This window comes from Melanotaenia boesemani, chromosome 1 (genome assembly GCF_017639745.1).
Source record: "Melanotaenia boesemani isolate fMelBoe1 chromosome 1, fMelBoe1.pri, whole genome shotgun sequence".
NCBI classification, from domain to species: Eukaryota; Metazoa; Chordata; class Actinopteri; order Atheriniformes; family Melanotaeniidae; genus Melanotaenia; species Melanotaenia boesemani.
Window position 1 is genome coordinate 18,274,785 of NC_055682.1, and position 27,335 is coordinate 18,302,119.

The following is a 27,335-nucleotide window of genomic DNA, read 5'->3' on the forward strand; positions in this document are numbered from 1 at the left end:
ATTTTTGTCCAGGCCTGTTTCATGAGTTTATTTATTTACTTATTTTTTTAATAATTCTGTTGAAACATGGTTGAAAAGCAATGTCTGACTTTCATTGGTTAAGTTTCATAGAATTTTTATTTATTATTACTTTTGTCAGATTCAAGTTATTTCTGTGACTATTCTGAGTTTTTCTTTCATTAACCCAAGGGTGCCAACAATTTTGTCCATGTATGTATGTACTGTATGTATGTGTAATTTTGCCCATTAACAGGTGGACAATGAAATAACTGATCACTGACAGCACCTCTAATCTTGGTGGAAAAGTTAGGGGATACACAAAGATGGATTTGATATGTCATAATTCAAGAAAGCCACTCACTTCCTCTGTCTCTCTCTCTCTCTTGCTCTCCCTCTGTGTCTAGAGATCTTAACTTTAACAACCTGATGGTGTTTCCCAAAGCTATAGAGGCCTTACCCAAGCTGAAGGAACTGTGAGTATGCTGCTACAAAAGCTAGGGGCTGCTGAAATTATGAAAGCTTTTTCCTGGGTTTATGTGTGTCCTAAAACATAGTATCTGATTTATGATAATAAAAAAAATTACATACATTTTTTTTATTAGATTTCTCTGGTTTCCTGATTAATTATATGAAGAACTCTTATTTCTGGTTTTGTCTCCATCACATCAGAAAGATTGACTGAATATTATTTTCTTGACTTTCTACTTCTAGTGGGTTTCACAGCAATGATATTGCATCCATACCTGAAGGGGCCTTTCATAACAACCCCCTGCTACGAACCATGTAAGTTTTGTGATTTCGCATAAAGTATTATCTGCAGGGCACCGGCTGAAGGCTTCACAGGATTAATGTCCAGAAGATGGTGCCATACTCGCATAGCGAATCATTTTGCATTGACCTCCTCCCTTCTGCTCTTTCTGCCCCCCCCAGACATCTTTATGACAACCCGCTGTCGTTTGTGGGAGCCTCAGCCTTCCAGAATCTATCTGACCTGCACTCTCTGTAAGTCCTGCTGTCAGATACAACTTTAGTTCTGTCTGAAGCACCATCATATATTTAAGAGTGTTTTTATGTTAACTACGCTGACCCCTGCTTTAAAGTTTACAGTACATATTTGACTATTCTTCACATGTGTTGCAGGATGTTGCGTGGGGCGAGTATGATGCAGGACTTTCCCATCCTTACATGGACCAATAATCTTGAGAGTCTGTGAGTGAACATTGAATCTCTGTTTTCCTGATTGTGCTGGTCTTTCTCCCAGAAGTGACTTAAGTTTTTTTTTTTCTTTCTTTAATCTCCAGGACTCTTTCAGGAACCAAACTATCATCATTACCCGCTGATCTGTGTGAGGATCTGAAGTTGCTGAGGACACTGTGAGATACTTTTCCTCTTCTTGTTACTTGCATTGCCATGGTCGTGGTGAATACTTTATTCTGAAAGGCTGTGGACCAATTAGGTGTGGATCAGAGATGGGCGTTTTAAGCACTTTTTGAAGTAGACTAGTCAGGCCAAATAAAATCAGTCTGCCAGTTAGTCGTGACATCATCATCAACAACGAAATGAAAAATACTTTAATGGGAAATTGTAAAATATGTGTGACATGTTATTTATACATGTTCACCACACACATGTTTTTTAGTTAGTTTTTTTACATTTTTTGTCACTAAAGTGATGAGTAGTGATGAATGGATGAATAATGCTTTAGTTTAAACAGTAAACTGAAAAACAAATACAACCAATGAAAAAAAGTAAATTTTTTAAATTTTTTAAAAAGTGATCACTTCGTTTCTTTTTTTTTGCTTTAATCACAACTAGAGTCTTCGAGCTACAGCAGAAGGAGCACATTCTCTGTGATTTGTTTGTGTAACTCTTGGTTAAGTTTTTTATTTATATATATATATATATATATATATATATATATATATATATATATATATATACTGTATATATTTTACTGATATTGGTTGGTGGTGGGGGTGGGCATGATGATATGGCTAAATAGCTAGCTTGTCTTGATGTTTAAGATTCTATTAAATCAATTCCCTTTTTTCCCCTTACACATGGTAACTGGAGTCAAATGTTGCCTGCACAGATGAGAAATGAACATTTCTGAGTATTTTCCATTGCAGTTAAACCTTATAGAACAGCAGCATCTTGTCTTGTTGAATTGCTTAATGGGTAAGCTACAGGTCTGATACCACCAGAGGAAAAAAGTTATTTCCATCTAAATTGAGATGTAGGATGTAACAGAAGAATATATACTTAGATATGGGAAAATTAGCAATTTTCGTGTTGTCTAATTATTGAAACTATTTTTCTTTATCAGTGACCTTTCCTACAATGAGATAAAGCAGTTACCATCCCTCCAGGGCTGCGTCCAGCTGCAGGAGATGTGAGTGTTGAGCATATGAAAGCCATTTCACGTATCACTGCAGACATGAAGGATAAAGCCTACTAGACAAATTTGTATTTAACTACTCAGAAAATAATGTTTGCTTATAACCTTCAAAACCCTTGTTTTCAATTTGTAGAAGTTTTCAGCACAATCACATTCAGCAGATTGACAGAGACACTTTTCAAGGTCTCACTGCTCTCCGCTTGCTGTAAGTCATCCAAGTCATACACATTCAGGAACAAACAGTGGAGTAATAAAAAGGTCTAAACAAATCATTTATGTCTTCATTGTTTGTGTTGTGATGCTATACAGAGACTTGAGCAGAAATGAAATCCGAGTCATCCACAAAGACGCTTTCCTTACCCTCAATGCTCTCACCAACCTGTGAGTAGGACCTGTTTTATTTTACTATCTCATCAGGCTAAGAGCAAAACTTAGATAAGTTTGTTCTGTTTGCTCTTGTTGCACAAAGATTAACTTCTTCCGTGTGAAAATCTTTGTAGAGATCTGAGTATGAACTCTCTGGCTGGGATTCCGACGTCTGGACTGAGCGCTGTTAGCCAGCTGAAACTGTCAGGGAATCCACAGATGAAAAACACACTCACTGCAAAAAACCTTCCAAAACTTCGGTGAGGAAAAACAAACGTGTCTTCTACTGTCAAGTTTAGGTGTATTTTTTAACAGCGATATTGTATCTGGCGAAAAAATTAAAGAAGAAAGTCAAGTTTTAGTAACAGGAACTTTGCAGAAACATCAGTGTGCTTTGGTTAAGACAAAATAAGGTGTTATGGATCAAATAATTCTTGACCCTTCTGCACAGAAATATATATATATATATTACAATAATAGACCGACTCAGAAGTCTGGTGGGCCTCTCAGGTACTGTTCCTAAATGGTTTTACTCCTATCTCACAGATCAAAAATTCTTGGTATGGATACATGCTCCTCAAAAATCCATTAAGTGTGGAGTTCCCCATGGATCCATTTTAGGCCCAATACTTTTTCATTTGTACATGTTACCTCTTGGGGATGTCATCAGGAGACACGGCATTGATTTTCACAGCTTTGCTGATGTCACACAGCTTTACATCGCCGTGTCTCCTGATGACCTGGAGCCAGTTAACAACCTTTTAAACTGTCTTTTAGATATAAAGTCATGGATGGCAGAGAACTTCTTGCAGCTCACCTGCTTATCAGCTTTGTGTGTATATATGCATGTTTGTGCGTTCAACTGTATGAAAGACTGACTTTTTTTTTGTTTTGTTATGAAGTCTCTTTTGATGTGTGCAAAGGCTCGTTTTGTTTTTAACATGCATAAATTGATTTTTCATGAAAAGCACTTTGTGTTGCCCCAGCATGAAAAGTGCTTTATAAATAAAGTTTGATTTGATAAATTAAATGTAGTTGAATAACAATCTAATGTGCAGTATTGCTAGGCCTTTTACATATGTGTAAAATGCTCATAAAACATGACTTACTGTATGTGCTATGCTGCACAGACTCAAATTTAACTGTTACCCTGAAAAAGAATGGACAGATGTTCTTAAAGCGCACATGGCATGTTTATCTGCAGTGTAAACGTCTCCCAAAGCTTAAATAATTTTTTTTGTAGTATTATGTTGAAAGCTTGTTTCCTACCCACTTGGTCAGTGGAGTGATTATTCCCAGATTTTTCTGTACAAAGAAAAGCCGTTAGCGGCACATGTTTTCTGCCCCAGTTGGTATTTTACAACACTTTCCACATCTGTACTTTTTTACTTTGGAGTACACAGAAAGAATATATAAATAAATAAATGTAAATTTATCTGTTTACCTTCATATTTTTAATTTGTTGCCTCAGACATTCTGCTGTATTGGAGTGTTGTCATGCTTAACAACATACATTTGTTAAAGTTATCCATTATTTAAGACTTATGGTAACTTGCTGACTGGCAACTGGAGTAGTGCTTGTCCATTAGTCACCATCCTCTCTCCTACATTTTGGTAAGCCTTTAAGATTCGACTAGTCAGAATCCCCAAATCCTCTCATTCTCAGGAGGACACTTTTTCCAGGAGAAAGTTCTCCTTCATGCTGAAATAATTACAAACTGTTTATAGTTATGATGGGTACAAGGCTAGTCTGCTGGTACCTAAGTTTAAAATTAAATAACTGAAGATGAACATGCTAAGTCCACTTAAGGAGAAAAAAAAGACTCCTGTCAATGTGAAAGCCAGGCAAGTCTGTTTTCTGTACAACTAGCCATACTATGGAAAGACCCAAGTGTTACCAAAAGCCACCAGGGGCGCCAGATATCTGTAGACAATCCCATAAGTCATATTTGTTTAGATGAAGATTGAAATTTTTGCTGTTATCTGCAATTAAAGACTGTAGCTGGAATTAAACAGCCTCTTAAAAAGAGGCTTTTCTTTCTTTAAAACATTTTTATGTGTATAAATGTGTTTGGTTGTAGGTCCATCTCTGTCCCTTACGCCTACCAGTGTTGTGCATTTGTTGGATGTGACTCATTGAAGAGTTCTTCTGAAGAAGCTGACATGAAGAAATCTACAGGTGCGAATGTTTCAGACTGCTTTTTCTTTGGAACTGAATAGTTGACAATACTAAACAAACTGGTTACAAATTAACGCAGATAAAAGTGTGCAATGAAATTTCTTCAGTGTTTAGTGGCAACATAGTGACAGAAAATCCTTTTCAAGTTGTTTAAGAGGTTTTTCTTACTTTCTTGGATCACTTCTTTGTAGTAAATACCCGGAGCTGCAGTTTTTTGTGACAATACAAACAAGAAGATGGAACTTAAGCTAAAAATTGGGCTGGGTATCACCACTAATTCCCTGAATTGATTCAGTTTGGTTTACAACAGCCTGATTCTGTTTTAATTAAATCCCATTTGATGTCAATCCATTTACAGATATTTATGTTACACCAATTCTTCTTGACTTTTAAAGACATTCTCAGATAACTAGGTGATGTCTACATGTGCAGCCAGGGACACACAGAGCTGCTATGACATGCCATCATGTAAATCAGACTGTTTTTTTTTTATGAAATGACAAATTGTAAATCTGTTCTATAGAAAATGAGACTTTGAATAACTTCTGTTGTGACTTGGCTCTGTACAGAAAACAAAATCAAAATAAAATAACCTGACCTCGTAGTGGGAATGGTGGGTCTTGTTATAAATGTTGGGGAAAACCTGCCTATCCATTATCGGATTTATTTTGGAGCACAAAAGTGTGTGGTCATGTCACTTCCTGCCATTTTCAAAACATTCTGTGTTTGTTGAACATGGTGGAGCACTCGGTCGTAGCGTTAGCTGCTAATGTGCGAGGTAACACACTGCTAAATAGTTTACAGGTGAATGTTCAATTCAATGGTAAATGCAAAAATTAGAATTTGGCATAATCTTGGCAAGAGAAAGTGATTTTGGACAGAAGTGACACAGGCACAGGTATATATGCTAAGATCTCACCAGGTATTAGTAAGAGTAGGGCCCCTGTTGTCACCAAAAAAGAAAAAAATGATCTTCAAGTTTTGGATTGTTGCATTTGAATCAATTCAAATCTATTCATTTCTTTTTAACCCAGCCCTAGCTAAAAACACTTACAAACAACACAAACTTGACAGTTTATACTGAAAAAGTGATTTTTTCATTTATTTATTTTTTTGATAATTTTGATCCCCTTTTTAAATATCTGTGCTTTTGTTATTTCAGGTGGGGAGGATGGGGAACGAATCTCAATGATTATGCATTGCTCACCTTCACCAGGTAAACCGTGGTTAACAGCTTTGATTCTGTGTATTCATGTTAACCAAATAATACTGAAAAGCTTTGAAATTATTCAGACACAACTGTGTGAAGTGTTGCAATTTTTGTGAAGCCACATTGTTTCTTTCTTTAGGAGCCTTTAAGCCTTGTGAGCACCTCCTGGGTAACTGGATGATTCGTCTGACAGTCTGGTTTATCTGCCTGGTGTCGCTGGTCTTTAACAGCCTGGTGCTGGTTGTCACGCTCTCTCCCATTCAACGAGCAGCTGGTCATTCCCACGACCTGACTCCATCTCTGTCTCCAGCCAGACTGCTGATGGGACTTCTGGCCCTGGCCAACTTACTCACAGGCTTGTATGTTGGTGTGCTGACCGTGCTGGATGCTGCTACTTGGGGATCCTTCGCTGAGTTCGGAGTGTGGTGGGAGATGGGCCCTGGTTGTCAAATCACAGGAGCTCTGGCCGTCTTCTCATCTGAGTGGTCAGTTTTGTTGCTGTCGCTGGCAGCCGTGGAGCGCAGCGTGGCTGTGCGGATGATTCTAGGAAAGGCAATGATGTTGCCCAGGAGGAATGGCAGCAACCATCGCAGATACTTCAGGAGAAATCGACGCTTCAGCCTGGCTGCAGCGCTGCTGGGGCTGCTGGCTGCTGCTGGAGCTTGCCTGCCTCTGCTAACAGTCACCGAGCAGTCCTCATCTCCTCTCTGCCTGCCATTTGCTGGTGGAGAGAGTCCAGCTCTGAGTGTTACAGTCATTCTCGTGCTGCTCAACGCCCTGGCTTATCTGTTCACAGCTGCAGTTTACACCCAGCTGTACTGCCACCTTGGCCGGGTGGAGCTGGCGGATCCAGAACAGACAGGTGCCCTGCGCCATGTGGCTTGGCTAATCTTCACCAACTGCATCTTCTTCTGCCCAGTGGCAGCTTTCTCCTTTGCCCCTCTGTTGACCGGCTCGACAGCTGGTGGCCCAGAGATTGCAAAGTCTGTCACTCTCATTTTCTTCCCGCTGCCTGCATGTCTGAACCCGGTGTTGTATGTGTTCTTCAGCCCGGCCTTCAGAGAGGACTGGTTGAGACTACGTGGTCTTGGAGGTTTGACCAGGGAGGTCAAGGCTGGTGCTGAAAGTCACTGCGATGACAGTGGTGGAGGTTCAGAGCTCACAGACAGAGGCTCCTCCACCCATCTGGGCTTTGACTGTGGTGTATACTCACAGCTATGTGGAGAGATGGTTGTATGTGAGCAGTGTGAGGCAGCACTGCATGCCAGGACCTGCTCTTCTCCCTCCTCCACAGTCTGTAGACATTTGGTAAAGTCTCACAGCTGTCCCACCCTCCTGGCTGGAGCTGCAGTGTGCCAGCGCTCTGAGGGGTTTTGGGCAGACAGCGGCACACCCTCTGCTCAGTCTGAGTACGCCGACGAGGGAGACTCATTTGTGTCAGACAGTTCGGACCAGGTTCAGGCCTGTGGCAGAGCCTGCTTCTGCCAAAGTAGAGGCCTTCCACTTGTACACTACCCATACAACATACCTCGAGTCAAGGACTAAGGACGCCCCAGAGCTCCACCACTTGTGTGCACAGGTTTTTCATGTGAATTTAGATTCTCCAAGAGTATAATTTTTTTTTAAAATATCAAATAAGAAAATGTGCCAACTACCCTGTAAATCATCAAGCACTTATGTATGTAATTACTGTGTTAACAAATGCAACCAATCATTTAAAGGGAATTTGGCTTTTTTATGTTAGAGATGATCTCTAAATGAAATGAACTGAGCGTGTCATCTTGCAAAAGAATATTTTGCCACTGGTGCCTGCCTGCCTCATGCTTTCAACTGGTTTGAGGATGTTGATGCAAGTGTGTGTGAAGATTCTGTGATTTTTTTCTTTTGTATTGTACTCATAAGCTTTTTAAATTTTAATTATTCATTTAATTTGTAGAAATATAAAACTCCTCCACAGCAACAATAGATTTTATACTTTATGCCATCAGGGGCGAATAGTGTACAGTGTTTGGCCCTATCTTGGCTGGGAATGATAGATCGGTCAGTCTATGATAAACATGTCTTTGCTTTAAATTCCTAAGACTAAGAATGTGATAAAAGTAGCAGACATCACTGTTTTAGCAATAAATGTGCTTGCTGGTTTTGATGTTATTTATTGTTTGAGCAGCGGGCGTGTGTGGGTGGAGATGGTGAATGATAAGTAAAGAAGACGACTTGACACGTATTCACCAAAGCAACACCTCTCTGCTGATTTTGTGACAGACAAGAAGACACACAGGTTTAGGTCATTTATTTGTTGATTGTTAAATCCACTTTAAGCCTTATTTTTGGCCATTATTTTGTGTGTGTGCTCGCATGTGTAGCGTTTTTTGTTTTGCTTTTTTTCCCCAATCAAAACATCTGCCTTCAATCTGCAGAGCAAATTTTTCTGTTAAGACTTGCAGAACTCCTCATGTTTAGATGAGATCCGATTTTGATCTGATGTTCAAATTAATTTTGGCATGTGGATCGTTTGCTCTGTGTTGTTAAATATTGTTTGAAAAGTACAGAGAGCCTAATGAATAAGAACTGCTTAGTGATATTAAAGCATAACCATGCACAGGAAATCCCCCCCCAAAAAATTTCTATAAATCTATTAAAATAGATTTTGGCTCCTAGAACAACTCAAACTTATGAATACTTTCCAAGTTAAACGCAAAAGTAATCCCACTTTTCCTTTTGCTTGATTGGAAGGCAGCATGTGACTGGCTGCCAGCTGAGTCAATAAGATGGTGTGTACGCAAGGCTAAAAAGCACAAAATGGACCAGTATAATTAAGCATCTGCTGTTTGTTCTTGTTCAAATTTTTTTCTTTGTGTTTGTGTACCTGCTCTACAGTGACCCGTAAATGTGTAATGATGTTAGATTAAAAAAAAAAAAAAAACTTTTTTTTTTTATATAAGTGCAGTTTTATCATCAGCAGGTGACTCATTTGTTCATTTCAGTGCATAGTGATTTCATTTCCATTGTATACATCACTAGACAGCATTGTTGTAAAATAAATAAATCTAGATCTGTTTTCATTCTGATTTCTGACCTGAGTGAAACTCTGTAACGAAGGCCTGACTAATGTGTGATGTGCTGGAGCATGACTGTACACATTAAGGTGGTTACACCCTCAGAGCATCTATCCACAAGTGCACATCATGTGAGTGCTCAGGAATTTAGGCAATGTAGGGAAGCGTTCTCTTCCAACAGGATGTTCTTGTGGCTTTTTTAAATGCACCGTTCTGTTTTAAATGTTATGAATTTACTTTGTTTTCATGACGCGTTGCCTCGACTAGATGTGTAAATTTGCAACAACCAAAAAATGTGGATTGATTGAGACGAATGATGTCCCATCAGGTGAAAATGTACACATCTTTCAGTGGTTTGGTTGCTTTTGCATTTGTATGTAAATTATTTGAAAAGATAACAAGTAATCAAGAATGGGATGTTAAGTAAGGAAGCTACCTCCTCGACTGTAGTGGTTGCCAACAGTGCTTTGTAAAAGAGTCTGTTTCATGTGTCCTTCTTTGTTCGCATTCTTGGCTTTATCTTCTTATATCTGGCTGTACATCATTTATAGTTATGTGCAAATTCTGGGAGGAATCTATGTACTGTATACTGTGATTGTTTTTTTTATTATAATTATTTTTTAACCAAACCATAAACTATTAAATGTTTTATCTTTTATAGATACAAAGTTGCAGAATAATAGATTATAAAATAAAATATTTTGTTTTAATTTCAGTTCAAATTTAATCTTATCCTTAGTTTTTCATCCCAGATCTCCCTGTTTTTATTCTGTTTAAGTAGGAAATCAATTTAATTTTGAATGAATAAAGTTGAAATAAAATTACTGTTATATTTTTCCTTGTGTCACAGGCAAACCTTTCTTATTGATGCACTTTTACAAGCTTGAACTTGCAGCATCGCTCATGTCGTGGTGTTGATTCTCCAACCAGGAGTGGAGTTTACATGTTCTTCCCTGGTATATGCTGGTTCTCACCAGGCAATCTGGCTTTCTCCCACAGTCCAAAACCATTCACGTTAAGTTAATTGGAGTCTGTAAAATGTCTCCAGGTGTGAGTGTGAGTATGAATGGTTGTTTCTCTTCTTTCTCAAGGTAAAAAAAAACAAATATCTTCTACCCTAACCTTTGTCTGAAAGAAGAACCTGTTAATATAAAGTAGAGCAATGTTTACAGACTGAGTTTATTATATAAAATGTCCTTCATATAAGCTGGAAAATAAAAGGACAACATTTATTATTTTAAAAGGAAACTTGGGACAGTTCGATAAGCATGGGCACATGGGGTGGGACAGAGTCAAAACATACAAGGCTGCACTGCCTGGACTAACTATCAGAAAGCCAATGACTCAATGCCTGACACATGGATACTGGAATGCCTGCAACTCTACAAAATCAACAGAACTCTAAAAGCCTTCATTTATACCTTAATGGGACTGTGGAAAACGTCTCTAGAGACCTTAAAGCCACAAATTACCATCAAGTCTTCTAAGAAGATGCTCTGTCCCCCTAAACCCCTCAGGCAGAATGACTGTGGATAACAGTTCCTCCGTAGAGCACGTGGTCCTTCGTCCTCTTCTAAAGTGAGCTGTTTTTGGTGATTAGAGAAAAATAGTATTTTGAATTATATCAAGAAACAGACTTTAACTTTTGATGTCCAGCTTAGCTTTGAACAGCAGAGCCTTTTCATTTGTAACGTGGTTTCCGAAGAACACTTCAAACACCTGACAAACGAAGCTGCCAGCCATTTGTTATGTGTGGTACCACTGAGACATGTACAGTACGTACTAGATCTTTTGCAGCTATACATTGAGAGGACACAGAAAACTTACACTGACTACATTAAAGGAATCATTGTTGAGATTTTGCTGCCACTGTCATGAGATGAGGGCTGCTGACATATGTCCCCGTAAGCAAAAGGGCATCCCACTGTGACCTGCACATTAGGAAAACGCTGCACACCTCTGACGTTAGTGAGGCTTTGATCCAATAAATCTAAGCTCTCAACAACTCAGAAAGGATGACTTGATAGAAGATGTTTGCAGAAGAAGAAAGTGGTGCAAAAACAAAGATAATGTGGATTTTATCATTTCGTTGCTTTTATTGATTACACTGTAGGACAGTTTGTGATTCAGACAGTTTTTAATGATGAAACAGTCAACATGCTGGAATCCATCATCCCGTCAGTCACAGCTAGAGCCTCTCACTTCTTTACGTCTTTCTTTTCTTCTTTTGCTATTTGAGCTGCAAAAAGGAAGACATCAAGACATGAAAGAGCACAACAGAAATATTACAAATTGTACAAACTATATTGTCAACTAGGAAAGACATTTGATGCCATGTGGTGCTCTGATGTCATGCTAGTTAGTAGTGAATATCAGTGGCATAAATTCAGCTGATGGGTCTTAAATGTTCGCCAAAATAGCACAAAGCTTTTTCCTTTAAGATCCAGCAAATGTGGGGTATTAACAAACGCTAACCCAAATTTTCTATAAATCTACTTTTTGGATTTGTTGATGTCAGTGTCCTGTAGTGAATTAAGGCATCTTGGAAATTACAGTTTATCACACTTGGTAAACCTAATTAATTTGCTTTACCAACTGTAACATTTAATGTAAGTTGTTTTTTCTTTCAGTGTATTCAGTCACAAACAATGCATTTCTGGCAACCTTAAAAATAAACTGGAAAAGGAGCAGGATATATTCAGCTGATTGCAATCTGTAAATTAGCCAGTTGGTGTCACTAAAGGACAGTGAATAACTGATCTTTTAATGTTCTGAATGGACATTTCAGCCCTCAAAGTTGTGGGAACATGATTTTTTATCAAGCTTTGATGATTTGATAAACTCCTCTGAAGCATTTATCATAATGTAGATCAGTGGTTCCCAACCTGGGGTCCAGGACCCCCCAAGGGGGTCCCCCAAAGGGCACAGGGGGTCCCTGAGGCTTTGAACATTAGAGTCATTGTGATTAATGTCCACAAATTGTCCCTTTTTTAAGGGATAAAAAGTAAGGCTATATGTTGTTCATTTAACTTTGGCTTTATCAACGGACAGGACTCAACCAGAATATATTATTTATAGTGAGAATCTCACTTTCAAAAACCTAAAACTAAGCATGGTTTCAGCAGAGGGTGGAGCAGGGGGTTTTAGTACATGCATGAAGGGGGTCCCTGAGGAAAAAAGTTTGGGAACCACTGGTGTAGATGAAAGCATAACAGGATAAACATTAGGGTGGCGTGCATGTTGACTCCTAAGAATCTTAATTTGACCTCATGATCATAAATTTCTACCTTTGTGTTTGTTATTAAGAAGTTTTAGTATTTTCCAGGTCTCTAAATCCCCAGTGATGTACAAGAAGTGATCTGAGAAACAACTTTGTGAAATATCACTAGCTGGGAATTGAATTTAGAAAATGTCCACTCATACAACTTTGCCACACCCAGCATGATACTTACGGCGAACCTCCAGTTTACACTCCACTGTGTCCTCTCCGCTATCGTTGACAGCCTTGCACATGTACACTCCTCCATCGAACGGACAGGGCTTACGAATCTCCAGCGTCAGGACACCTTGCTTACTGAGCATCCGGTACTTGGCTTCATTTGAGATGTCCATTTTGTTTTTATACCAGGTCACTTTGGGCTAACAAAGCAGGATGTCAGAAAAGACTTTAATGATTTAACTGTTGCTTGGTTACTGCTAAGCCAGTATTTAACACAGAAGTAAAAAATATAATTGCTGGATTTATTAGGTGGATGTGTCTTCATTTAGATTAGACAGTTAGACCCTACTAATCTATAGTAATGTGTGTGTGAGGATTAAATCTGTAGGTTTTCCTTCGTATGTAATTTATATATACAAATTTTTGTCTTCAGTCAAGTTTTATCTATTTTTGACATACACATTTAAGCCTGAAAGTCCATTTGTGGCCAAAACTAAATTGTTTTGCAGATACATAGTCAAAAGTGAATAATGTATATGTCTAACTTATACAGTAAATCATTAACTAATTAAATTAAAATAATTTTTAGTACATGTTTTATTATAATAAATTTTTGGTTTGAATTATTATCAACCAAAATGATTGTTTCTGTGTAGTGACTGCACTGACCTTTGGTATTCCCCGCACTGCACAGCTGAGGGTGGCGCTGTATCCGGCTATGATGGAGCGGCTCACCAAAGGATGTGTGAACTTTGGAGGCTCCGAGAAATCATGCTCCTTATAGGAGGGTGACTTATACATGATACCTGAGGAGACAGACGTGCTTCTTTAATTTTCATTTTATTCATTAATTTATTCATTGCTGACAACCTCTTAGTTTTTACTGACTAGAACCCACCTGTTTTCTGGATGTATACACTGTCCTTTGTGGTGCAGGGATCTGGACTGAGACCAACCAGGTTGATGGAAAACACCCGGAAGACATACTCATTCCCCATGATAAGGTCCGACACGACACAATGTGTTCGCCTGTACTGATCGTGGACTGTGTACCACTCCTTCACATGAATCACATGAATAAAAAAATACATCAGTGTCAACAACAGCTACAAGTGTCACGTGTTCAGCTGGGGCACAAATCAATCACAAAACATGATAAATGCAGATTCATCATCATATTGCACTGTGTCATTATTTAACAAAATTTAAGCAAAAAGCAGAAGCAGTGTGTGTGAAAAACTAAGTGAACCTATGATTCATAATTTATACAGATGATCTATTAAAGTGAAACCTTTCTGTATGACATGATCAGTTTCACATCATTATGGGGAAGTTTTGGCCACTTTTCTTTAAAACGGTGTTGCAATTATTTACACTTTGCAAGCATTTGTTCAGGCGCCGCTCATCACAGCATCTCAGTCAGACCGCTGCAAGGCCTTGTTTCTTTTTCTTTCTTTTTTTTTCAACAATTCTGTTGTGGATTTGCAGATGTGCTTGGGATCTTTGCGCGGTTTCAGCTGAGCTTCAGATGGCATTACGTTTTACTCTTAAACCCTATAGTATACAGGAAAGGTCAACTTAATGACTGCAAGGTGTCCAAGTCCTATCGCAAAAAAACAAGCCTAAATTATCACCTCTCCACCACGTGCTTGACATTTGATATGAAGTGTTTGTGCTGATACGCTGTGTTTTGGATTTTTACCAAATGCGGTGGTGTGCATTATGAACCTGTCATCTCTACGTTGGTCTCGTTTGTTCGAAGGACATTGTCCTGGAAGTCTTGTGGTTCATTCAGAACTGTAACTGAAACTGGGCTGCCACGTTCTTTCTAGAAATCAGACACTTTTTCCTGCAACCCTCTAAAACAACCTAAATAAAAAAACAACAAGAAAACATTCTTTCAGCCTTTTTTAACTGTACTGTCATAGACTTAAACATTTAACATGCTAACTGAGGCCTGTGGAGTCCACAATGCAACTTTGGGTTTTTATAATTTCTCAGATCATTCAGTCTTCACTTGAAAATAATCAGAATGAAGGACAGAGATGGTAGCAACGTGGACTTCACTAAGATCATTGCTGATAAGGTGCTTCACTTTCTTATGATCGATAACATTAATTTGAATAGCAATACCTGGATGGTACTAATCCTGTTAATTATTATTGAATCAATAAGAATGTACTTAGTTTTTCCACACTGTTTTTGCATTTAGACTTAGTTTTTGTTTAATAATGACACTGTGTGATATGTCGTGTTATTCGTATGAGGTAGTATTTACCTTATTTTAGAACTTGGAAATAGATAACTATTATTCCGTCCTCATATTTAAAGCCCTAAAAGTAAATTTGGGGTGGGCTTTTACTTATTTGCGATCCATTTTGATAAGTTTTGCTTAAATATGTTTGGGTGTTTTGTGTGTCAAATTAGCTTGTTTGAAGTGATGGTAAAACCTATGAGGCTTACACAAACTGTAAAACAGTCTTAACTGAAACCATTGTTTGTTCAAGCTGATTAAAATGTGGCAAAGAAATATCTACTTACTTTTATAATCTAGCTGAAACTGAAGGAGTTGTGTAACTGTTCCCAGTTCATTTTTCAGGCACAGAAGTGAAACAGTATATGGGCAGATTTAAAGTACATTTGTCCCCTGTACTTTTATCTTTGACATGTACCAGGCACACTGTTATTGGTAACATGATGATCAACATCTTGATGCTCGCTATGTTTCAAGTAAAATTAATTTGATCTAATAATGACTGTGGTGAAACATGAACCATCAGCCATGCTGGCTGGGGAACAATGATCCTGCGTCATTGCACAGACAATCCAGACCAGGTCAAGGCTGTGTGGATAAGATTAGGACATTCCTGGGTGACATTGTCTCTGGCAGCCTGAGGCGGAAGAAGGTGGCAGTTGGAGCTTTTGCCAATAGGCGTTTAATGTATCACAACTGGCCCATAGAGGAGACTGCCCGCTCACTGGCGAAATACAGAACACATCTCACAAGGGAGGCTAAAATATCGTGCTTTGCTTGTGCAGCTCACCCTCCCACAGTCTCGCCCATTAATAAAGACTAAAATAGGCCAGGTCAAAATCAATTTAAACTGAGGGACTGGCTCACAGTAGAGCAGACATCAGCTACAGTCACACTGTTCATCATGATGAAGGCAGGAGCTTTTTCACAATGAAAAATAGATGTTGGATTTAATTTGGTTCACACTGTTTTTACAGCAAATGCCACATATTTTACATCTTGTCATATTTCTGAGCAATAATTAAGGTTTCTCAGTGTCAAGTTTAGTCTTACATTCACAGTTATAACTTCTGTGTATTAAATATGCTGTTTTAATGCCTCATTTTAGTTAGTATTTTAGTTTATTACTGCACATCAAGCAGGAGAAATGCAGTTTTACTTTGCAGTGTAGATCTTATTGTTTAAATGACAATTTGGTTAACTTGGAAACATTGAGAAAGAGTTAATATTTTCTTTAAGCCTTCTCCCTGATGTCATATAATCACAGAGGCTTGGCAAGTTTTCTCTAATTGATGCAAATAAATAAATCATTTGCATGCACTACAACAACCATTGGGATATTAGAGAGTCTCACCATGGTCTTCTTGTCAGCTTTCTGAATGGTGTAACCAGTTATTTCACAATTACCATTGTCCTTTGGTGGCTTCCACTCAAGTGCCACATTGAAACCCCAGGTATCCACAATCTTCAGAGCCTCAGGAGGCCCTGGGAGATCTAAGAGGGGAAATATTTTTATCTAAAAATTAATGGCATGGGTTTACCTCTGAGAATGTATGTTTCTCCATGCCTGCCCACAAGGAGCTGTATGAATTCAGTAGTGCATACCAACTATCTGCAGTGTGATTTTTGATGTATCTTCCACGTTCTCAATCTGCACCTTGAGGTCATACTGCCCCGAGTGTTTTCTCTCTGTCTTACGGATGAAGAGGATTGTGTCTACTTCGCTGTTCCTCACGCTAGCAAATGAGGGGTTCAGGGGCTCCTCTTCTTTGCTCCAAATTACCTTTGGCCTTGGCTTACCCTGCAAACCAAGACAAGACAAAGCTCAAAATATAATATTGTCAAATTATGAATGACATAACTCATTTGATAAAGGTTAATCTCCTTCATTGGTAGTTTTTCAGTGAAATGTTGCTCTAGTTCTCCTGTGGTTTAGCAATTTATTAATCAATGACAGCTGAGCCTACCGGATAGAGGGGAACTGATATGCTAATTTTCAGCTATATATCCTTATTCTCCAGCTTCACTGGAGTTGGTTTATAAAAATCAAAATGACAGTCTCTAAATAAATATATTTTCTTTGTACTTTCTTATTATGCAGCCTCTCAGTTATCCTACAGTCTAAAACAATCCATCATGGCTCATGCCCCCTCCTCCTTATGTCTGACCAGTCCATGTGTGTGGCTTACATGCCAGAATAAGCAAAGAAAAAGTAAAAAAGTAACACCTTAAAACCAAAGTATACATTTTTACCCTGCTGCTTTTGTTGATCTGATGAAGTGTTACCACAGGAATATTGCAGTTTGATAGCCAGTGATATAATTTTCTGTTAACTGTGCCAGATTTGATTCATATTGATGGTGCACCCAAATTTTGTTACTGTAACTTTACAAAGAAGAAAAACTGTGCTGCTCTGTTTCAGAAGCTTTGACGTTAAACATTTTTTTCTTGCATCTTCAGACAGGAAAAGCCAATAAATTTGAATCAAAACATTTTCTGAGCATTTACATAATTTAAGTTGATGTATAGGAATACAAAATTACATCTTTAGAAAAAAAATTAGAATTGTTTACCAAAGAGATCAATGTTTTCATCTATGGTTCCAAACTAACCCAAAATACAAGTTCATTCTAATGTAACCAAGTATGTGTGTAGCATTATCAAAACCTCTGTTTAATGTTTATGACACAATAACCAAAGAATAACATTTTGGATGTTATAATAACTAATTAGGTGGTTTATATATAATTATACAAGACCTGGAAAGGAATCACAATGTTCACAGTCTCTCCAACTTTTTTGATGAGAGTCTGGCGAAGATTTCTGGGAAGCCAAATTTTTGGGCGTTCTGTGAAAGAAAAGCAGGATAAGACCATGAAAGATCATCAGGAGACCTAAACAGTCACATGAGAAGCATTGTTTTAATCTGACGTGCACTTTTCAACTAAATGAAACATAACAAGGCTGTGATTGTGATTTCTTCAATGCGTATTATGAGATTAATTTTAGTTCTGTTAAAATCCCAGATAAGAAACTGAAGGAGCAAGAAATTGGCTGAAGACTTACGCATTATCTCTCTGATGGTGACAGGCTGAGCCAGAGTGGCCGGAGCACTGGGTCCCGCCATGTTGTAGGCTCGCACACGAAACTGCAGTTTGTCTCCGGTGGTGAGATCTTTGATCGTTATTGATGTCCTGTCTGTCAGACCCTCCATCGCTGGGATCCATTCATCAGCTGCCACCAGAGCATGCAGAAAAATTAAACAACACAATTTATTTGTTACACTACAACCAAAGTTAAAATACACATTTAATATACAGTCTGCTTTTGATAATCTTAATCTCCTGTGCAAGCTGTGTGTACATTTGAAGAGATCAAATGTGGTGCTTCACAGCAATTAAATCATTTTTATTACATGTACTATAATAAGCCTTCCTTATCAAAAGCATGCAGGCATCCGGCACCAGCACTTACTGCCCTCTTTGCAGTACTCAACCCCGTAACCCTCGAGCATGGCTGCGCCGATCCTCTCTGGAGCCCGCCACTTCAACGTGATGGAAGTGTCATTGATGTCATCCACGCACAGTCCAATAGGTTCACTTGTAGGGGCTGAGAGAAAGGCAGAGGGCAGATAAACGGCCCTTTTAGTCAGTTAAAATACTAATGGAATAAATTCAAAGTGATTTGCTCAAACATTGGATGAGCTTAATAGAAAGTTATGAATAATCAAATTAACAAAGATGCCCACAAAGGTTTGCAACAGCACGCAGATCTGTCTTTGCCTTAAATATTATACAAGCAGATTTCATTTGAATACTTATGCAGTAACTTTATCAGCCACCATCAGAAGAAGGATGTTGATTTGTTTAATGCAATCAGCAACTTGAGTGAGATATGTGAAAAGAAAACGTAACTTTGTAAACCTTTAAGGTCTTGTTCAAGCAGCTAGGTAATGCAAATTTTATTAAAAAAAAAATAAATAAAATAAATCTGTTCATTGCCCCAAGGACTTGAAAAAATACAAAGGAAGAATTTAGTTTAGTTTTATTTTTCTGTATATAAAGAACTTATTTCTGTCTCATGGCAGATACAAGGCGAGGATTTCCTTCCCCGCCTGCAGCTTTATGTGTATGTGTGAATGTGTAAGTAAGTACACATATGTGAAGCTATGCATCAGGGCCACTTTCACATTGCAACCCCATAATGTTTTAATTTATTGGGGAGGAAAACTTAAATTAATAAATGAATGATTTGACAAACACTTGAAAAGTTTTCAGAGATGACCACAAATCCATTTGATTGTTTTGTTGTTACTTGGCCAAAAGGCAGAAATGTTTCATCCTCCATGCTCTCCTCTTTAACGTGTAGATTTAAAGGTTTTATTCCATGCATTTCTTGGGCTTTTGAAAGCTCAGCCAGCTTCTCTAGCTTGTAAGCTACTTTTCCATCGGCATGGTTTCTCATTGTGATGGACTTTAAAACTCCTAGGAGTACCAGAAACAGGATCCAAACTAAAGCTAAAATTCTTTTAAAAATCAGTGACATTGGTTAAAGCAAAGAAATGCTTGTAATAATTTAACAAAGCTGGCTATAATTAATTAACACTGGAAGAATTGCCAAACGAATCTAATGGTCTGAAAAAAGCTTGACTTGACTGATTCAGATTTATCAGTAGTTATTCCATTTTATGGAAGTAGTTTATAGTACATGTGCAAGGCTGTCAACGACAGCGGAGAGGACACAGTGGAGTGTAGCTTATAGTTTTTATACAGTGTCAAGCACAATATTAATCTCTTATAATCAGTTTAAGCGCATTTAGTTACTTTTAATATCAGGTTGTTTTAAGGTGGAACATGGACATCAGGTAACCAACAATCTATAAGACTGTGTAGAGTAAAACATTAGGCTGTCGGCCTGACCTGGACTTCACTGCTGGCCTGAAGTCTAAGTGCTTGCTGTACTTTGTGTCCCATGGGGATAAAATGACATGACTGCAATGTGCATTAAAAGACTTTGGTTCATTGGTTACATCCCAAGCAATGCTCTCAGTGCAAGGTTGCCAAAAGCAAACCAGTGTTACAACACATTTTAACAGCACAGCCTGAAACAGCTTGGTTTTCTGATAAGTGATGAAGGGAAATTATTGTTGTTAACAAAACAGATGTAGAGACAAGCCCTTGAAATGACTAATGGCTTTAGTTATAAAGCCACTCAGTCAGATAATCTTGCACTGATTCATTTTAATTAAAGTCAGGTTGCCAATTGACTAGTGCAGCTTATCTTGTGAAAAACAAAAGCCAAATGTAGAAAAAGTCAAGATGAGGTGAAATGATATGTGTGATAGACTGAACATAATCACAAATTTTGTCTTTCTTACCACCAACACAATCCCAAAATACAGCACAGCTCCTAATAATAGATCTATGATCATTTGGTAGGAAATGCAAAGACCAGGGCTACTGTCAGAGGTTTCTTTCTTGCCCAAATACAGTGCACACTCTTAACACCACCAAGAGGGCGTGCTGCAGGGCACAAGTGAAGAATACTCTAGATGGAAATAAAGATCTCAGTGCTCCTGTGAGGTAATATTTAGTCAAACACATTTTTTGTAGGTTGCAACTATCTGTTGACAACCTGTCGCAAGACAGAAATGCGTCAAATTTGAGTTGTTGCCTTGCCGTCATGAAGGCCATCCTCCCTGTCAGAAGACACAGGCGAAGTATAAAGTGTGAGTAAATGCTAGGAGCGTCTGTCAAAGGTCAAAGTTTTCCAAAGATGAAGAAGCTCCCTGCAGCAAGGATTGGTTTGTAAGTAGCTCAGAGTACTTTGGATGCAGAGTGCAGAGCAGGAATTTACTTGTTACTTAAAGCAAGATAGAGATGACCATGTGAAAGACTTTAACGCGACTACAGTACTGAAACATAAATTGTTACATATAAACATCTAAAGATAAACAATGCCTACTGCAAACAGGTTGGGGTTCTGGCTCAACAACCGGCTCCGCAGGGGTCTCTTCTGCTGGGGGTGCAGCTTCCTCCTCTGTAGGAGGGGGTGCACTCTCTGCTGCTGGAGACTCATTTTCAGCTGGAGCTCCCTCCTCTCCACTGGGGGCTGCTTCTGCAGAAGGATCTGCTGGTAGTTCACTACTGACTTCAGGAGATGCAGGTGTCTCTGTGTCAGCCTTGCTGACTTCACTCTCTGCTGGTGCCTCCACTGAAGCCTCCACTGGAGCTGGCTTTTCTTCTACTGGTGCTTCCACTGATTTGCTTTCTTCTGCTGGTTTCTTCTCTGCTGTCTTTGGGAGCTTGGGTTTCGTCATTGTGTCCTTCTGCTGATTGAGGCTGGTAGACGTGTGTGTCTGACGTCCTCTAAGCTATGCTCTCATCCTCTCATTGTCTCTCACACACTCAGTCTTCCTGCTGTCTTTTCTTTAGTAACAACAATGCAGCAGCTTCCAGAGTAGCAATGAACACTTCTATGTTCAGCTGCCGGTCAAAGCAGAGTTCAATGCTTCTAGCCATTATTTATAGAGATGGATACCATGGATAGTTTCCTAATCAGCTGTCTTACCGGTGATAGGCCATCTGGACAAGCTACCTCTTAAATCAAGCGGAGAATAACACGGTAGTTAAAAAGTCTGAGACTAAATGAGATGCAACCTATACCTCATCCCCTGAACTACAAGCTACAGTCATAGAGGACAGAGGTAACTATGAGCTTTCTTCTAGACTTAGAAACTGTACACGTGTTTCTGTTTGTTTGTGATTTATACAAAATAAAAATTTAAAATATTAAACTAAATAATTAAAAGAACTCTGTGTTTAGTCTGTTTAACTGGCTCTCTGTCATTCCTGCATATTCATATCTTCAGCTGCCAAACTTTAATTTCTACAGTGTTTTCTTGAACTACTGGAAAAGATAGCATGAAATGATAAAGGAGAATCAACAACTGGTTAATCACTGAGGTAAAGTAAATTTTAATTAGTGAACATTAGTAATGTTTTGATTCTACATCAATAATCAGCATTTTTGATAGATCAGGGGATCAGTGAGTGCACCTTAAATTTAGATCTTTGCTATTTTACATCAGGCTGGAAAGCATCACTGTTTAACATAAACACTGATCAATGTAGATTAGTTACCAAGATTTCTTGGCACTGTAGAGAAAATTATGTTATTTGACATACATGCAGTTTGTACTGTCCAGGCATAAATAAAATAATTGCAACTTAACAATATAACTTAGTGGGAGAAAGACGATGCAATGGGAATTTCCACTGAGACAAGTAACAGTGGCCAAACCATTCAGTTCAGGGTCATCAGGGCACAAAATGTTGTGTTCAATGACATTATAGAACACACACTATTTAGTATTATGCTTATTGTAAGGTTTTATTTGAGATGGTTCTGTTTGCAGATACACACCCACGCACTTAGGGCTTTGGGAGTTTGCACATTATATTGGGTGTGGCAAAGGAGGCCATCTAAATGGCTTCTTTTACTGTACACTGTGGTGGCTCGCTCCTCAGTTGTAATTACTCTTAGTCACCAATACACAGGAAACACTGACACCACACAAACATAGTTTTTGGGGGCATACTGCATATTGGTAGGCAGGGCTACCAATGTGGCGTCATTCCCAGTGCTGCGTGGTTACTGCCACCTCAATTTTAACTGCTAACAAAACACAAACATTGGTTAGATGAGGAAGCAGGGGTGTTGGGTTCTTATATACCATTGTTTCCTGGACAATGCTTAAGAAGATCAGAAAGAGGAGCTGGATCAAGGTCTTGATTGGTTACTTATATTTGTAATTTCACTTATATACGTAATAAAAGCACAAATGCAGCGCAGAGTCCTAGAAGAATCTTCTCACAATCCACATCCATCTGTACAAATACAAAGGTATTTATTTGTACCTAACTGTTGGGATAGGCTTCAGCTCCCTGTGACCCTGAATTGGACTAAGTGCTATAGAAAATGAATGAATGAATGGCCTTGTTCTTTAAATCAAGATACTCTAATAGTGTGTAAACTTTACCTGTTTGTGGATTTTAGTTATTGTAGGTTTAAGCAGCAAAGACAAATACCTGAAATAAAAGTGACACTCTTGGCTCCACTGTATGGATTTTGATCCAGATATCGTCTTCCTGTTCATCATCTATCACATTTACTGGTGTGGAACGCTAAACTCACCACCTCGTCTCTACCAGAGTTTAAGCCTTTTACAAATGAACATTTAATGCTTTTTGGATTTCCTCATCAATTAGCACACAGTGTTTGCACTGCACTGTGCAAAACCCTCTGTCCTGTTGTCCATGTGATCATGTAACACACATACACAAACACACACTTACACCCTTGTGATTGATGACACCCATGCATGCACAGTTTATATTTTTGTACTATTTAAAAGCCACACACTTGGATTTTGACAAACACAGAGCAAACATGACCCAGTCCTGTCATGACCACAATTCAAACAGACCTCATGACCTGAGTGAAACCTTATGCTGACTAAACCAGGCATGACCCAACTCCAGGGATGTCAACAGCCAGACATCAGCTTTGTCACTGTCTGCCAGCTCTGACAAATCATGAATCAACCTCTGCATGGCTCTTCACCGATAAAAAATATCTCATTTAAAGGAAAGTAAAAACATATACCAGTTTAAGAGAAGGTACAAAATGCAAATATTCAATAAATATAAGCTTGAAGCTTGAAGAACAACAATTTAACAAAGTACGGTGATGATGGTGTGACAGTGTTTGAAGCCAGAAATACTCAGGGGGTTTTGTTTAATTTATTTATGTTTTCTTGGGAGCAGGGAGGGAGGGGAGTGTGCATTTTTTTATTGTGAAGTACTAAATTAGAGTTGTGCAATAGAGTTGGAGTGGTAGTGTATTGAAGAAATGGGGTAGGGCGACATAAATTTATACTTACTGCCTACTCCTTTTCAGACATGAAATGGGAAAATGTAAAAATTGTAAATAAAAGAAAATGTTTGAAATAAACTTTGAAATGAAATGAAATAATTTGGTCATTTGTTGCATTGACAAATGCTTGCTCTCCATGTCAAGCATTTTTAACAACAAACACTTTTTTGTAACACATGATGGCGTAAATACACAGAGCTTTCCAAAGGTTTTGCTCCACCCCTTATTTATATTTCCAAGCAGTTACATTTTGCCATCCCTCAACATGGTCTAGAGCCACTGTTCTCCCATTTTTCAGAAAAAGTCTTTAAGGACTACCAATTGAAAATCAGTGGAAACGGGTCTTACAGAGCGATGAATTTTAATGTAAAAGTTTAACTGTCAGTATATACAAAGGAGGTCAGCAGAAAGGTGAACTGTGAATATTGGAAACATTCAGTAAAACACAGTGGAGGCGCTGTCATGATTTGGGGTTGCATGTCAGCCATCAGGGTTGGGGAAACTTATCAAAGCTGATGAACACATAAATGCTGAAAAGTGTCATCAGATTCTGGTCTATCATAGAATATATAGAAAAACAATCTGATTTAAAAAGCTTAATTTTTCAGCATGATATTGATTTAAAACACACTGTCAACGCGGTAGAAGCATATCTGGATAAGGAAACTTCTGGCAGATTCAAATCCCAAATCTCAACATTATTAAGGCAGTGTGGGATCTTCATGACACAGAACAGAACAAAAGACAGCCAATAATCAAAGAAGAGCTTTGAAATATCCTCCAAAAAGTCTGGAGAACTATTCCTGAAGACTCCTTAAAGAAATTACAACACCTGTCTAAGGGGATTCAGGCAGTGTTAAAGAATAAACGTGGGTATACAAAAAAAAAAAAAAGATTAAGGTCTTAAGTAGCCTAATATACAGACAAATATTTCCTGTTTGCTGGCAATATATAAAGAAATAAGAGGTGACTCAGAAATGTTACAGCACTGAATGAATATAAGCTTATTTGTAGGGACTCACCGACTGGAACAAAAGGCTGTGAGGCAGGACTATGACGAGACATGCCGATGCCATTGACAGCATAGACCCGCATCTCATACTGGACACCCTCAATCATGCGCCTGGCCTCGTACGTTGTTCCAGGGTAAGGGTCGAAGTTCAGTCTCATCCACCTGTAGCTCTTCAGCTTCTTTCTCTCCAGCACATACCCTAAGAATTCAAACAGCAGCACAAAGAAAATTAAGTCATTAGCAAATTCTGTTAAAATACCAACTTATATTTCCTTCTTTTGTTTATTTATTTATTTTACCAATGATTGGTTGTCCGCCATCAAACTTAGGGGGCTCCCATTGAACAATGCAGGAATCTTCACCCACACTGAGGATTTTTGGAGCTTGAGGAGGATCCGGTACGTCTGGTAGGTGGAGGCAGTAGTAATTTAAAAAGAAAAAATAAAAGCAAAACTTTTTTTTTCAATTTAAAGGTGAAAAGAGAGCTGTCTTACCCACAACTTTCACATTTATATCAGCAGTATCTTCCCCAGCAGGATTTCGCACCACGACAGAATAAACCCCCTCATCCTGCCTCTCTGCCCCTTCGATAGTAAAGATACAATGGCCCTTGGTGGATTCCACATGGACCCTACCATCTCCTTCTGTGATGACCTACGCAATAAAAATCAGAGAAACTAGACTGTGCAGGACTGTTTTATTTGGGGAAAACTTTAAACTGATGAACAGCTTTGATGCACATAATGAAGATGCTGCTACAGAAGATATCATTCCACATTCACCAGTTTAACCTTCACATTCAAGCTTCTTTTCATATATTGAGGATGTCATGCTGTTCAATATATGATACACAACTCTGTACGTCAACATGCAGATCAACAACCAGCTCTGTTATGGGGGAATATTGCTATATTTAATACTATATTTTATCAAGAACATTCTTTTAATTTTATCTGAGAGCATTTCCTTCTTTTTTATGTTTAAAATGGCTTCATAGTCATGTGCAAACTTCTCTTTTTGGTTAGTTTGGATTGGATTTCATGTCAGCTGTTTTATCTATAGGCTGACTTCCTCTTGATGTTATGGATGGTAATTTATCTGTAAAATAACTAAAGAAATCTAAATTCTATACCTATGCTATATTTAATTATTGTCATGGTAAGAAAAGATGTTTTTACTGGTATAGCTTGTTCCATTTTCATTCTATTTTTCTCCAAAAAAACACTAAGCTGAACCTTAACCTTTTGTCATATAAACATATCTTAAATTTTCTGATCCTGGTCTTTGGGCATCCTTGCTCCACATATGTCCCTGCTCCACCTGATTCAATAAATGGATTAACTTGTCAGTTCCTTAACAAACTGTGTAGGAGCCCTATAATAACCCACTCATTTGAATCAGATGTTAAAGCAGGGAAACATAAAAAAATGCAGGTCATTTTGTAAAGTCACTTTATCAAACTGTACTTACAGCCTGGTCTCATGTGATCGCCATCTGTCTGAGAAAAGCTTCAGAGCATGCACTTACCTTATCAACATGGATGGATATTGTACCGCATGCTGTTTTTATCCTGTCCTGCGCTTGGTGCATAAAACTGACACACAAAAGAAAAACACACATGTGCAGTGATAGCTGATGGAGAAGGTGCCTTGCCTTTAGTTGTCTGAGTTTCTTTATAGCTGCCACTGCTGCACTTTAAAAAAAATCTTTTCTCCACAACTGCATAACTTAAAAATCAGGATCTGATGTTATTACAGTGTTTTAAGAACTGAAAAGTTTTAAATTACACTTCTCCATCAGCTGAATTTGTACATCTAATGCACAACAAGTGAGCTAACTACAACCCATTTTCAGAAATGTTGCTTTGCAAATCATTTAAATTTTGTATTTAATTGAAAATAGTATAAATATATTAGATCTAAACAAACATTTTATTTTTGAAAAAATGTTATCATTTTGAATGCAAAGTGATAACATTTAGCAAAACTAAATATCGCTGCTGCCGGGTGCAAACCTCCTTTGTCTAAAACTGTATGGTTTTTGTAATAATGAACATAATGCCATCAAACTTGGCATTGCGTTTTACATCATATATCTTTGGTTAAATATTTGTAAAACTACAGACAGTCATAAAGAGTGACCAATAGTACTGATTTATGAAGGAAAAAGAAAATCATGAATTTTGGACATAGGAGGTTTTTTCCCGACAACAATGATATATTTTTTTCAAAAAATGGGGAAAGACTAGTAATACTAGCAATGAACACTTACATTGCACATAAACATTGCAATAAAGTCATTGAATATGTTTAATTCCAGACAGTATACAAACCAACAAATAAGACATTTCTTTTCCACAGCACACTGTCTTGTCAACAATTAATGACAAAGTAAACCAAAATTGTTTTAACAGATCATGTATTATTTATTTTTATTCTTCTGCTTCTATCACTGGCAAGTGGATTTAATTTAGGAGATAAACTC

General features: G+C 38.2%; 2 protein-coding genes across 4 annotated transcripts in view; one reads left to right on the top strand and one right to left on the bottom strand.

Annotated features, from left to right (window-relative positions):
- lgr4 (leucine-rich repeat containing G protein-coupled receptor 4) overlaps positions 1 to 21,071 on the top strand; it is a 46,557-nt gene extending 25,486 nt beyond the window's left edge. The window contains exons 7-20 of one of the 3 annotated variants that reach the window (XR_006009806.1): positions 405 to 473; positions 712 to 783; positions 931 to 1,002; positions 1,141 to 1,209; positions 1,302 to 1,373; positions 2,327 to 2,392; positions 2,532 to 2,603; positions 2,708 to 2,779; positions 2,899 to 3,024; positions 4,846 to 4,943; positions 6,106 to 6,159; positions 6,293 to 8,342; positions 9,477 to 9,480; positions 13,872 to 13,910. Coding sequence is in view for 1 of the 3 variants with exons in the window: in XM_041981129.1 (XP_041837063.1) it covers positions 405 to 473; positions 712 to 783; positions 931 to 1,002; positions 1,141 to 1,209; positions 1,302 to 1,373; positions 2,327 to 2,392; positions 2,532 to 2,603; positions 2,708 to 2,779; positions 2,899 to 3,024; positions 4,846 to 4,943; positions 6,106 to 6,159; positions 6,293 to 7,698 (2,248 nt within the window). In the remaining 2 variants the exon portion in view is untranslated. Of the gene's footprint in view, positions 1 to 404; positions 474 to 711; positions 784 to 930; positions 1,003 to 1,140; positions 1,210 to 1,301; positions 1,374 to 2,326; positions 2,393 to 2,531; positions 2,604 to 2,707; positions 2,780 to 2,898; positions 3,025 to 4,845; positions 4,944 to 6,105; positions 6,160 to 6,292; positions 10,018 to 13,871; positions 13,911 to 21,061 lie in introns of those variants that run through there. The other 2 variants (XR_006009807.1, XM_041981129.1) reach the window with 2 other exon arrangements.
- The window catches only part of mybpc3 (myosin binding protein C3), a 36,183-nt gene continuing 20,153 nt past the window's right edge, over positions 11,306 to 27,335 (bottom strand). The window contains exons 22-33 of the mRNA XM_041981151.1: positions 25,346 to 25,505; positions 25,151 to 25,255; positions 24,862 to 25,050; positions 18,377 to 18,511; positions 17,969 to 18,136; positions 17,662 to 17,750; positions 16,508 to 16,703; positions 16,257 to 16,396; positions 13,547 to 13,706; positions 13,318 to 13,454; positions 12,662 to 12,848; positions 11,306 to 11,448 (exon numbers count right to left, since the gene is read on the bottom strand). Of these exons, the coding sequence (XP_041837085.1) occupies positions 11,408 to 11,448; positions 12,662 to 12,848; positions 13,318 to 13,454; positions 13,547 to 13,706; positions 16,257 to 16,396; positions 16,508 to 16,703; positions 17,662 to 17,750; positions 17,969 to 18,136; positions 18,377 to 18,511; positions 24,862 to 25,050; positions 25,151 to 25,255; positions 25,346 to 25,505 (1,707 nt within the window). The 3' untranslated portion in view covers positions 11,306 to 11,407. The remainder of the gene's footprint in view (positions 11,449 to 12,661; positions 12,849 to 13,317; positions 13,455 to 13,546; positions 13,707 to 16,256; positions 16,397 to 16,507; positions 16,704 to 17,661; positions 17,751 to 17,968; positions 18,137 to 18,376; positions 18,512 to 24,861; positions 25,051 to 25,150; positions 25,256 to 25,345; positions 25,506 to 27,335) is intronic.